Below are 10,670 nucleotides of genomic sequence, written 5' to 3'. Positions count from 1 at the left end.
TAATTCTAGGTGATGATATCTGGTCTTATCTTTATTGGGCAGATATTTGTTCCTGTGTTTCTGTTGACCTCTCTGGTTCGTAGGAGAGTATTGGTGGCTTTGTGCTGCCCAGCAGGAAATTCTTCTGGGATCCTGATAGATGTGACCACTGGGGGTTCCAGGTAAAATGTGTTTCTAGGTGTTGGGAACTGACCCTTAAAAATGGAGTTGGGATGGGCAGTGGTGGCGCTATCCCAGCACTCGGGAGGCAGAGGCAGGTGGATCTCGGGGAGTTCGGGGCCAGCCTGATCTATAAGACCTAGTTCCAGGAAACCCTGTCTTGAAAAAAAAATGGAGTTGGGCTAGGTGAGGGGGGCCACCAGAGGGAGGAAAGCAGGGTGTTCCACCAGGGTCTGCTTAGTTTCTTGGGAATGGGAAAGAGAGTGTGGAGAGTCATAGCAGAAGGTCTGCTACAACGATAGGGATGCGTTTCGGGGACTGAATTTGGAGTAACAGAGGGAGAGGTGAAGATTTATAGTTAGCTTACCGGGTTTTCCTGGTCAGCGTAGCTTGTAGGTTCCTGGGGAATGCCTGCTGGAGTCGGGGGCTGGGAAAAAAGCGATGAGTTGAGTGGAGAGGGTTAGGAGAGGAAGATCAGTGTGATCCCCTGGAGATGGGGTGGTGACTGCAGCAGCTGGTCTGCTACAGAGCTGGGATAAGGCTGGGGGTCGTTCTGGGGGGTTAGAGGAGAAGCGAAGATCTGCAGTTAGCCTACCTGCTCTCTGGCCGGAGTCCAATCTATTACATTTTAACACATATTAATATTTTCATTAATTCTTTGAAGATTTTATCCAGGCATGCATTGTATTTGGAACATATTTCCCTCTCATTCTTCCCCCTAACTCTTCCCAAATCTACCCCTATCCACCTTGGCATGGTTTTTGAACATGATGCAACCTATCATTTGTTAGAAATCAGCCAGTAGAGATCAGCCCCACCTATATTCTATCCACTCCCAGCCCTGGCAGCTGAGTTCAGGGGCCCCTCCCCTTTAAAGTCTATGATTATATTTTCTCTGTCTTTCCATCCCAGCTCTCCCCATTATTAAAAGACCTCATTTCTCACAATTCAAGCCCACATACCTCACCAATGAACCTGGAAAGAATCTTAAATTATTTAAAGCATCACTAAGCCTAAGAATTGGAAAGTTTCTGACCTGTAAACTATACCGGCTTGGTGAACAGAGTTGTAAGGACTATGCAAATTATGTAACTTCTGAGCCTCCGTATCTTCAGTGATGAGACAAGGACGGTGCTTTACATGCTTTCTTTCTTTCTCTCTTTCTTTCTCTCTCTCTCTCTCTCTTTCTCTCTCTCTTTCTTTCTTTCTCCTTCTGGGGTGGTGTTTCAAGACAGGGGTCTCTGTGTAGCCCTGGCTGTCTTGGAACTCACTCTGTAGACCAGGCTGGCTCCAACTCAGAGATCTGCCTGCCTCTGCCTCCTGAGTGCTGGGATTAAAGGTGTGTACCACTACCACCTGGCTAATTTCTTTCTTTTTCCTTCCTTCTTCCCTCTCTCCCTCCCTCCTTCCCTTACTTCCTCCCTCCCTTCCTCCCTTCCTCCTTCTCTCCCATTCTGTCCCTCCTTTCTCTCTTTCTCTTTCTTGGGACAGGATTCATGTGGCTCAAGTTGCCTCAAACTTTCTATGTACCTTAAACTCCTGAATCCCCTGACTCTGCTTCTCTAGTCCTGGGATTATAAGTGCACAACACCACACCTGGCTTTTCACAAAGTTTTAAAGGGTGACTTACGGCATGTACAGTATGTAGCAACAAACAAACATTAAACTAAAGTTATTAATAATCCTGAGAGGAGGTATTGATGTAGGATTGTACCGTGGCCTTCAGAGCAGCCGGCTCCAGTGAGCACAAGGCCTGAGGGCAGGCATACTTCTCCACTACCCACGTGGGTCCTGGAACGGACGCCGGGCATCTCAACCCTCAGGAGCTTTCACGGGCTTCACTGAGCAGAGCAGCAAGTGGATTGAACTCTCTCAAGATTCACAGACACCATCCAGGAGGTGGGTCGGGCACACTCAGAGACTGTCCCACGCACTGCAAACAATCCTAGGAGGGAGGAAGGAAGCCAAGAGCCCTCCTGCAGCTCAGTTCCCACAAACTCCCAACTCTCCTAGGCTCTATAGCACCAAACAACTCCCTAAGAGGCCCTCCTTTGCCCTGCCCCTAACTACGCTTTTCCTCCTCTGCCTTAGCCCTTTCTCTGCACTTCCCCTGTGTGAACAGCCTGCAGGAATTTCTTTGTCTTGTTTGTCTGCCTTAGGCTTCTCACCTAGACTGGTCAGTTTGCAAGAAGACCAAAACCCCTGTCTCGCACATTCTGTTCCTTTCCTGCATTAGAGAGGAGGCCTGGCATGGATGGAGGGAAGAGAGGGTCTCTGGCAGTGAAAGGGTGGATGGGCCGAGATGGGAAAAGCTAATCAGAAGATGAAGATCAGCTGCCCTAGATACACTAACTCACCTGACCCCCTGCTTAGCTATATGATGATTCAGGGTTTGAGGATGCTTATCAAGGAGAAACCTTAACAAAGGCACTAGACATTGTGCGTGCTGGGCTTCTAGCTCACTGCCATTTTACAGATGGGGCCAGAGAAACTGGAATCAGATCCCCATCTCTCACTCTGAATAAGAAATCAACTCAAAGTGGACCAAAGGCCTTCGCGGAAGACCTCCAACTCCGAAAGTGCTCTAGGCAAACACTTGAAGATAAAGGCGTCCTGAGGACTTTAGTAGCTTGGGAAGTAACAGGAGGAGGTAACAAATGGGAAGGCTTCGCACAGTCTCTACGCTGCAAGGGGACACTTAGCAGAGAGCCTGCTCTTTCCAGCTGCTCATCTTGAGGTAGGATGCCAGGAAGAGTCTATTGTCACCTCTGGCCTAAGGCGAAATAGCTGAGGCCAAGTCTTGTTTGGTGTTGACTCCCTAAATCTACCTTGTGAGTCTTACCTTGGGATTTCTTGTCAAGACAACACAGAGGGCCAGAGAGGCAGTGGCTCGTGGGTAAAGGAACTTGTTGCTAAGACAGACAACCTACGTTCAATCTCTGGGATCCATGTGGTAGAAGGAAATACTTGACTTCTGACCTCTAACGTCTATGTGTGTGCCACTAATACACCTGGCTTATGCACCCCTCCACAAAAATAAATACCCCCCCATCCCCACCAGGATTTCACCAGGTAGCTCTAAATCTCAAACTGGGACAAATGGTTGAGGGTCCTATTTAACATAAAGCAGACCTGGCCTCCAGGTTCTCCCAGCATCCCTCAGTCCCTACCTGTTACAGGGTATAGCTTGTATATCCCCGCCCTCTATGGTGAACTCTTCAACCCAGGGGCTGGGCTGCCCTTCCCCCAGAGGTTCTGCCCTCTGTAATCCAGACATTATGGTTATCTTCCCTTTCTTGGACCTTTGGCCTCCTGACTGTTGTACCTGGTTCCCTTTTCTTCCTTCCCCTCCCCACTTCCACACGGCCCAGCTCAGTCTGGTCTGGTTATGTCCACTCTGAAATTTCCCAGATATCCCTGCCTCTGGCTATACTCTCCCACATACCTATAATAAACTTTCTCCTCCACCAGACCTAGGAATAGTCATGTCCTTTCCTTTTCATTTTTTCATTCAGTAGCCTTGACTGACTCACTCTGTAGACCAGGCTGGACTCGAACTCAGAGATCTGCCTGCCTCTGCTCCCAAGTGCTGGGATTAAAGGTGTGCATCGCCACCACCCAGCTCTTTCGGTTTTTTGTTTTTGGCTAGGTGTGGTAGTGCACACCTTTAATCCCAGCTCTCAGAGGCAGAGGCAGGCAGATTTCTGTGAGTTCAAGGCCAGCCTGGTCTAGTTTTAGGCTAGCTAGAGCTGTATCGCAAGACCGTGTCTCAAGAGCAAACAAACTACATGAAAACCCGGGCAACGCACAGGGTCCATCTCAGATGCCATCCCAGGAGAGAAGGACAAAGGGGTCAGTGACCATGCCACTATGTCAGGGACCAGCCTTGACACAAAGACATCTTGGCCCATTCTCCATGTTGCTTCTGAAGAGTCACTTACAAAGGAAAGTGGCCACACCTGAGCACTGCAAGGCCAAGGAATAGCGGCAGCAGCAGGCAGCAGCAGGCGGTTCTCAGTCAAGGTCCTCTCCTCCCAGATGACCCTAGGGAGTACAACATCTTGAGCCAATGGCGTTTTTTTTTTTTTTTGTTGCTGGGGGAGCACGTTGGTTTGTTGTTGTTGTTGTGTTTTCTTTTCTTTTTTTTTTTGAGACAGGACTTCTCTGTGTAGCCCTGGCTGTCCTGGAACTTGCTCTGTGGACCAGGCTGGCCTCAAACTCACAGATCCACCTGCCTCTGCCTCCTGTGTGCTGGGATTAAAAGTGTACCATCACCGGCTTTTTTTTAAAAAAAAAAATATTATTAGCAGTAATTCTTTAAAAGTATGTTACCAGATGTTGTCAATCACCCAGAGTCCTTGGATCATTTTTTTTTTTTTTTTTTTTGGTTTTTCGAGACAGGGTTTCTCTGTGGCTTTGGAGCCTGTCCTGGAACTCGCTCTGTAGACCAGGCTGGTCTCGAACTCAGGGAAGAAACACTGAAAGAGCACACTCAGGTCCAGATCTGAAGCTCCTACTGAGGGTCTCCATCACCCACTCATTCTCCGCTCCCTTCTGATTGGTCATCCTCATTCTCCGCTCCTTTCTGATTGGTCATCCTCATCTCTGCTCACTTCTGATTGGTCATCCTCATGGCTGAAGGCCTCTGCCTTCCTGTACTTTTCTCTAATCTCCTGAACTTTGTTGTTGTCGTCCTAGACATTGGGCCTAGGGTCTTGTTTATGGTGGAATCAGAGAGGAAATACATAATAAACACACCCTTCTTCTTGGTGTGGGTCTGAAGATCCTTGTTCATAACTCCAGGCAGGGAAGCCATATTGCTGGGGGCGGGGGGGGGGGGGATAAGCAGAGAATCCTTGGAAACCTTTCAAGGGGCAGAGCTATTTTATATTTTGAGATAGGGTCTTGGCCCAGCTTTTCTAGCATGGGACCATCAGGTCCAACTTTTGTTTTTAATGTGGAGACTTGTTTTAAGTATCTTTGCCCATCTACTTACTGCCAATATCATCCTTCTTATGTTAACTCATGAACCAACATTTCTTCCCGGAGTTGTTCCTAGTCTGGCCTTGTGCCGCTAGCTGGGCCTCAGCTGTATGAACAGCATACACACAGCACAGCCACATTCAGCCCTGACAGCCGAGGGGCAGCCAACCCCAGGAGCTTTGGTCTTCAGTATACAAACAGCGAAAGGATGGAGACATCTAGCTGGGACAGAGAAGTAAGATTTAACGTCATCATATTTATTACGTTCTGGAACAATACACATTCACATCTTTTGAGTACAGTACATTTGGCACAATAATGTTTACAATGAAATTACACTAATGGATGGCAAGAGATTAAAATCACATCCAGAAAGGAAAAAAAAGTGTACAAAGAAAGCTTCACAATACAAAATAAAACCCCTAAAATTGAATACATTTTCTATTAGCCAGAATTATTTTGCACATCATTTAAAAAGAGGTAATTTTTTAAGCCTTCTTTTATTTTTAAAGCAAGAATGAATTGTGTTTTCACTGTTGGAGGAAAAAAAATATGTTTCTACTTCACAAAGTCCATCGATGAGAGGAATGGAGGAAGGAGATACTATCCTTCATGTAGGCTTTTGGCATTTTTTTTTGCAGTTTATTTTTTTCTAAAAGGAAGAGAGTGAGAGCTGAAAAGATAGGAACCTGGCAGAAATGGATCAGTGTGGCTATCCTCAACTTGGCGGCACTGGAGCCCGAGCACAGGGCCCAGAGTTCCACCACTGCGTCCCATTCCCTGTGCCTAAGCTCTTGCTGAAAAGACTCAGTATCCGTCCAAGGAACTCACACCAGTGTGGATCTTCATTGGATTCAAATCTGCCTGTGTGAGAACAGCATTGGCCAGAGGTATCCTCGCCAGCCGGTTATGGGCACCGAAAAGGAGCCAGGGCGCTGACTGCTTACTGCTTGCTGGTGGAATGTATTGTTTGATTTCCCAGTAACAGTGCCAGTTGGCTGGGAAGAAGGGCCTAGCCCCCACTGTCATGTGAATACCACCAAGCCCTGGAAAACAGCCACTTGGTATTGGCCTTGGCTGTCCAACATTCACGATAGTAAAGGAAGCTGAGGACAAAGAGAGAGGGAGAGAGGGGGAAAGAGAGAGAGAGAGAGAGAGAGAGAGAGAGAGAGAGAGAGAGAGAGATTATATGATATCTGAGTATGATGGGCGTATTATCATGTTTTTCTAAACAATGAGATGATACCACCATGAAGATGTTTCTGTGCTTGTTATCCACTCCAAAAGATAGTCTTCCCCCAGTATGTCAAGTCACTGAAGATAAATTAAATTAACCTAATGTTCTTCATCACTTCCCTGGTATGCCAAACATACAGATTGATACAGCATAGTATTTAATATTTGCAATCATCATAAGAACAGATCACAGTTACACCTGAGTTTTTCATTAAAAAAAATAGCAGAAGAGAACTGAAGGTCATTATCAGTAAGAAAGGCTGTGCTCAGCCAGATGCAAATAGGGACACATTTAGTATGGGCCCAAAATAGTCACTGTCCAAGCTTGGCAACCACTATGGAGAACATTCCTCTCCGTCTGCCATCTACATCAGGGCGTGACGGAGCACAGGAGAACCATGTGAATTTAGTATAGCTCATCATATGGTTACATCTTTAACCCAAAAGGAAATAAACAAATACAAGGGGCCCCAGCCCTCCCTAGAAAGACACATACCTCTCTCTCAGTAACTTGAACCGATAGCTGATAAGAGGATTGCACCTGGACATTATTATAGCTATTCTTTCATCGACTACAGTTGTATAATATGCCTGAGCATGCAGCAGTTGATACCTCTAGATTCAATGAGTTAATTCCACAGGCCTTGCAGCAAACACTATATACAAAAAAAAAAAAAAAACCTCAAATGTACAAAAGGCAAAAAGCTCCATTAGTGCCACTTTGCCACTCACAAGTATATTTAGGGGCGGTTGGGAAATCCACGTGCAACAGTTGGAATGGATTCCATTCCCTGCTAAATCAGTTCAATAAAATAGGTAATCAAATGACCTTCAGGGAACATATACACAAAGCCACAGAGAACCCTTGGGAGTCAGAGACTAACACTGTCAGCATTATCTATGGGAGGTAATATCAGTCCATTAAATAGAGTCCATGTGAATTGCCATCGCGAGCCACCAAAACTCTGGCCACATCCCGCTACCCTGTCGGTCTTCAAACCATTTCTTCTTCAGTCTTCTGACGCCTTCTGCCTGGCCCAGGCTGAGCTTCCTTCCTCGCATTCCCACGCAGATACTGCATTTTACACACCGAATGTTCCAACCACAACACAGTGGTACTGCCATTTTGTAGAAGTGCACAGAAGATAGAGTTTATGCTGGGAATTTGGGGGGGGGGGGGAGGGAAACCGGAGCAAGAATTTGGGAGTTGAGCTTTTCTGGAAGCTCAGGGTCTCGGTTGTTGCTCTGGCGGCCTCTGTGCTCAGGGGGAATTCTCACAATGATCAGCCAGAGTTTCCCTTGCTGCCTTTGCATAGCCCTCATGTGTCACTAAAGCACTAATAATAAACTTTGGACGACTGGATTCTCACTGTGCGTTAGCCCTTTAATATCTACCTGCATTCATACTGGGATGTCTATCTTTTGGCCAATTAGAAAGTGAACTTGGTAATGGGTTTGTTTTTTTTTTTTGAAATGTTAAAGAGTTCAAACTCAAAATAATTTCTTCCAGGAGATACAAACGTACACAACTTTGGCATGCTCAAAAAAGCTAGAACCAAAGCAAGCAGGAATGTGCAATTCCAGAGCGAACTGACACAGCTGGCCAGCCTGAGCATCCCCGGGCTCCTCCCAGCAAGGGCGTGCCTTGGGGGCACCTGCCCTTACAGAGAAGAAGCACCAGTCTCGTCCTAGGTAGGAGGGTAGGGATGACAGGCTGGGGAGGAGGAGGGATGAGAGGAGAGAAGAGTCAGGGTTCCATATTCAGCGGCAGAGCCAGAGTCCTGGTGTTGGCTTTCTTTCTTTGTTTTCCTTTGTAATAAAAGAACTGAATTGCTTCAGGGTTGCAGACGGACGGACAATCCAATTCCCCCGCACTGCACACAGCTACCCACAGAGCGATACAATTCAAATCGTGTGTTTCTGGTCGAGTCTAGACCCAAGAGTGCCTTCTGGCCACTGGGAGGGTAGGGAAGGACATGGCCTGGGGTGAGGGATTGTAATAAATAGAGTGGACATGGGACTGGGGCTCTGGGGAGGAGGAATAGTTCGAGACCTTCTGAGCCTCTGCGACGTGGAATTTTCCCAGCACCCTCCTTGCAGCATCAGCTAATCCACCTGAGGCAGCTTCTCAGGGCATCAGGTCTTCGCCAAAGTAGGAGAAGCCTTTGAATTCCTCCTGGTTGATCTGCTTCACTATCGCTTCGTCCACAAGCGTAAGGATCGGCTCCTCCCGGGTAAAGTCCTGGTCAAAGTTATTGACGTCTCTTTTGGTTTTCTGTGGAGAGAAAAGAGAAGGTGCTGTGTTGAGGCTTGACGTCCTTCCTGAGGCCCCTCTCCCCTGCAGGGAGACTGGGCATCCAGGTGACCAGCCTTTTGCCAACACTAGCCTCTAGCTACTGGGAGCAGATACAGGGCTATTCCAATGAGGTAGTAATGGATGGCCCCAGGACCCAGAGGTGAAGAGGAGGAGAGCAAGAATGAGTTAAGGTGAGAAGGAAGAGGGTGCGTGAGTATGACGGAAAAGCAGGGAAGTGGGATTCCCGCGGGCTGAGTGCGCAGTGTGGGTATGTGTGTGTACGTGTGCGTATGTGTGTGCGTGTGTGTTTGCGCAGACTGGGAAGCACAGCTGCTATCTCCTATCACCTTTTAGCATCACCGTAAGTGTCCATCTCCTTGAAGACAGTCCTTGTTGTACCCAGGGGATAAACTTAAATCCATCTGCCCAAAGTCTCCCATGTTTTCCACAGAGACAGACCTGATAGCCTTGCCATATCTGCTTCATACGACCTCTCTGGGGAGAAGGATGGGTCACCAGTAGGACAGGGGGATGCCTTCTTTGACTCCCGTCCGCCCTCATCATTACCTGACTTTGTGGTCCCATGGCTTGGTCATTATTACAATGTTGATTCAACATTGCTTACAGTGTTTCCATACTTTTGTCTATACTAGTGGTTCTCAACCTGTGGGTCGAGACCCTTAGAGAGGGTGGAATGCCCCTTTTATAGGATCACCTAGGACCATCGGAAAACACAGCTATGTACATTAGCATTCATAACATTTATGAAGTAACAGCATAATTTTATGTTTGGGGTCACCACCACATGAGAAAATGTATTAAAGGGTTGCAATATTAGGAAGGTCGAGAACCACTGCTCTAGACCATAAGGGCCTTCCTTCTCTTGGTCAACTTTAGGTTGATGGCAGCTCTGCTGCAATAAATAAGAATCTACTGAATTAAGTCAGAAAACCTACAATGACTTATTCCCCAGCTCAGAAAGACATGCCCACTAGACAGTCAAGTTTCTAGAGGAAATCTATGTGGTTCCTGGTTTCTAGGGCTTGGGTAGAGGGAAGCCATCAACACACCCACATATTTATTCTGGTTTGGGGAGAGGATCAGGAAGTGTCAACAATACCCCCACCTTTAAGGGCTTACACCTGAGTAAAAGAGCCAGCGTGCTTGTCTGGGATGTGCTGGTTTAGCTACGAAGAACTTCCTCAGAGAAGTCAGGATTTGGCCAGGACCTGAAGAATGGTTTAGAATGCGGTGGTACAGATGAGAGGAAGGCGGGATAAAGCAGGGGTCAAGAACATACAACACACAACAGAACAGGGTGTCTTCCGAGCTGCCTGGGCCAGAGCCCAGTGAGGGATGGTCAGAAGGTGAGGCTGGAGTCTGGCCACAGAGACCTTCAATGCCAAGCCTATAGAACTGAGCACAGTGTGGGGGGTCCAGTGGAAAGGCTGGAGGCCCTCCAAAGAGTGTCTTTTTAGACACTGGTTAACTGGTAGTTAGTGGCCTAGATGACGAGATACACCTCATAGAAACGTTAGAGTCACTATTTAAAGGATTATTAGTAAGGAAATATGCTGCCCTCAATGGAAACCCGTAACCTTAAAGGTTAAAACGTAGTCTGTGTTTGAGACAAAGCTACCTGTTGTGTCTGGTTTTGGACAGTCACCATGAGTGTGAACAAATTCAAATCTCTGAGAAATTTTAGAAGAAAGAACCCTGGTCCATTTTGCTTAGGCTAGACTTCCTCAAACTCAACATGAAACTTTCCATCCCGAGCTCCTGAATAATGTCTTCAAAGTTTCCCAAGAGGAAAATTCTACAGGGAAGTTGGGAGGTAGCGCTCCAGAGCTTCTGAAGGCATTTTCACGTTCATTTGCTCATTCGATCCTTGGACCAGGCAAGCACTTTGATTCCAGTTTTCTAGCAGAGGCAACTGTGACTCAGAGAGGTTTGGTGGCTTGGCTGGGGTTACCCTACTGGGAAAGAGCCAGACTCC

General features: G+C 47.2%; 1 protein-coding gene across 4 annotated transcripts in view; it reads right to left on the bottom strand.

Moving 5' to 3' along the window:
• Window positions 1-5,378: 5,378 nt before the first annotated feature.
• Prkce (protein kinase C epsilon) overlaps window positions 5,379-10,670 on the bottom strand; it is a 524,437-nt gene continuing 519,145 nt past the window's right edge. For all 4 annotated transcript variants that reach the window (XM_075955632.1, XM_075955630.1, XM_075955631.1 and 1 more), the window contains one exon: window positions 5,379-8,653. Coding sequence is in view for 2 of the 4 variants with exons in the window: in XM_075955630.1 (XP_075811745.1) it covers window positions 8,507-8,653 (147 nt within the window). In the remaining 2 variants the exon portion in view is untranslated. The remainder of the gene's footprint in view (window positions 8,654-10,670) is intronic.

This window comes from Microtus pennsylvanicus, chromosome 21 (genome assembly GCF_037038515.1).
Source record: "Microtus pennsylvanicus isolate mMicPen1 chromosome 21, mMicPen1.hap1, whole genome shotgun sequence".
NCBI lineage: Eukaryota > Metazoa > Chordata > Mammalia > Rodentia > Cricetidae > Microtus > Microtus pennsylvanicus.
The sequence above is the reverse complement of the archived record's forward strand: the minus strand, read 5'-3'. Positions and strand labels throughout refer to the sequence as shown.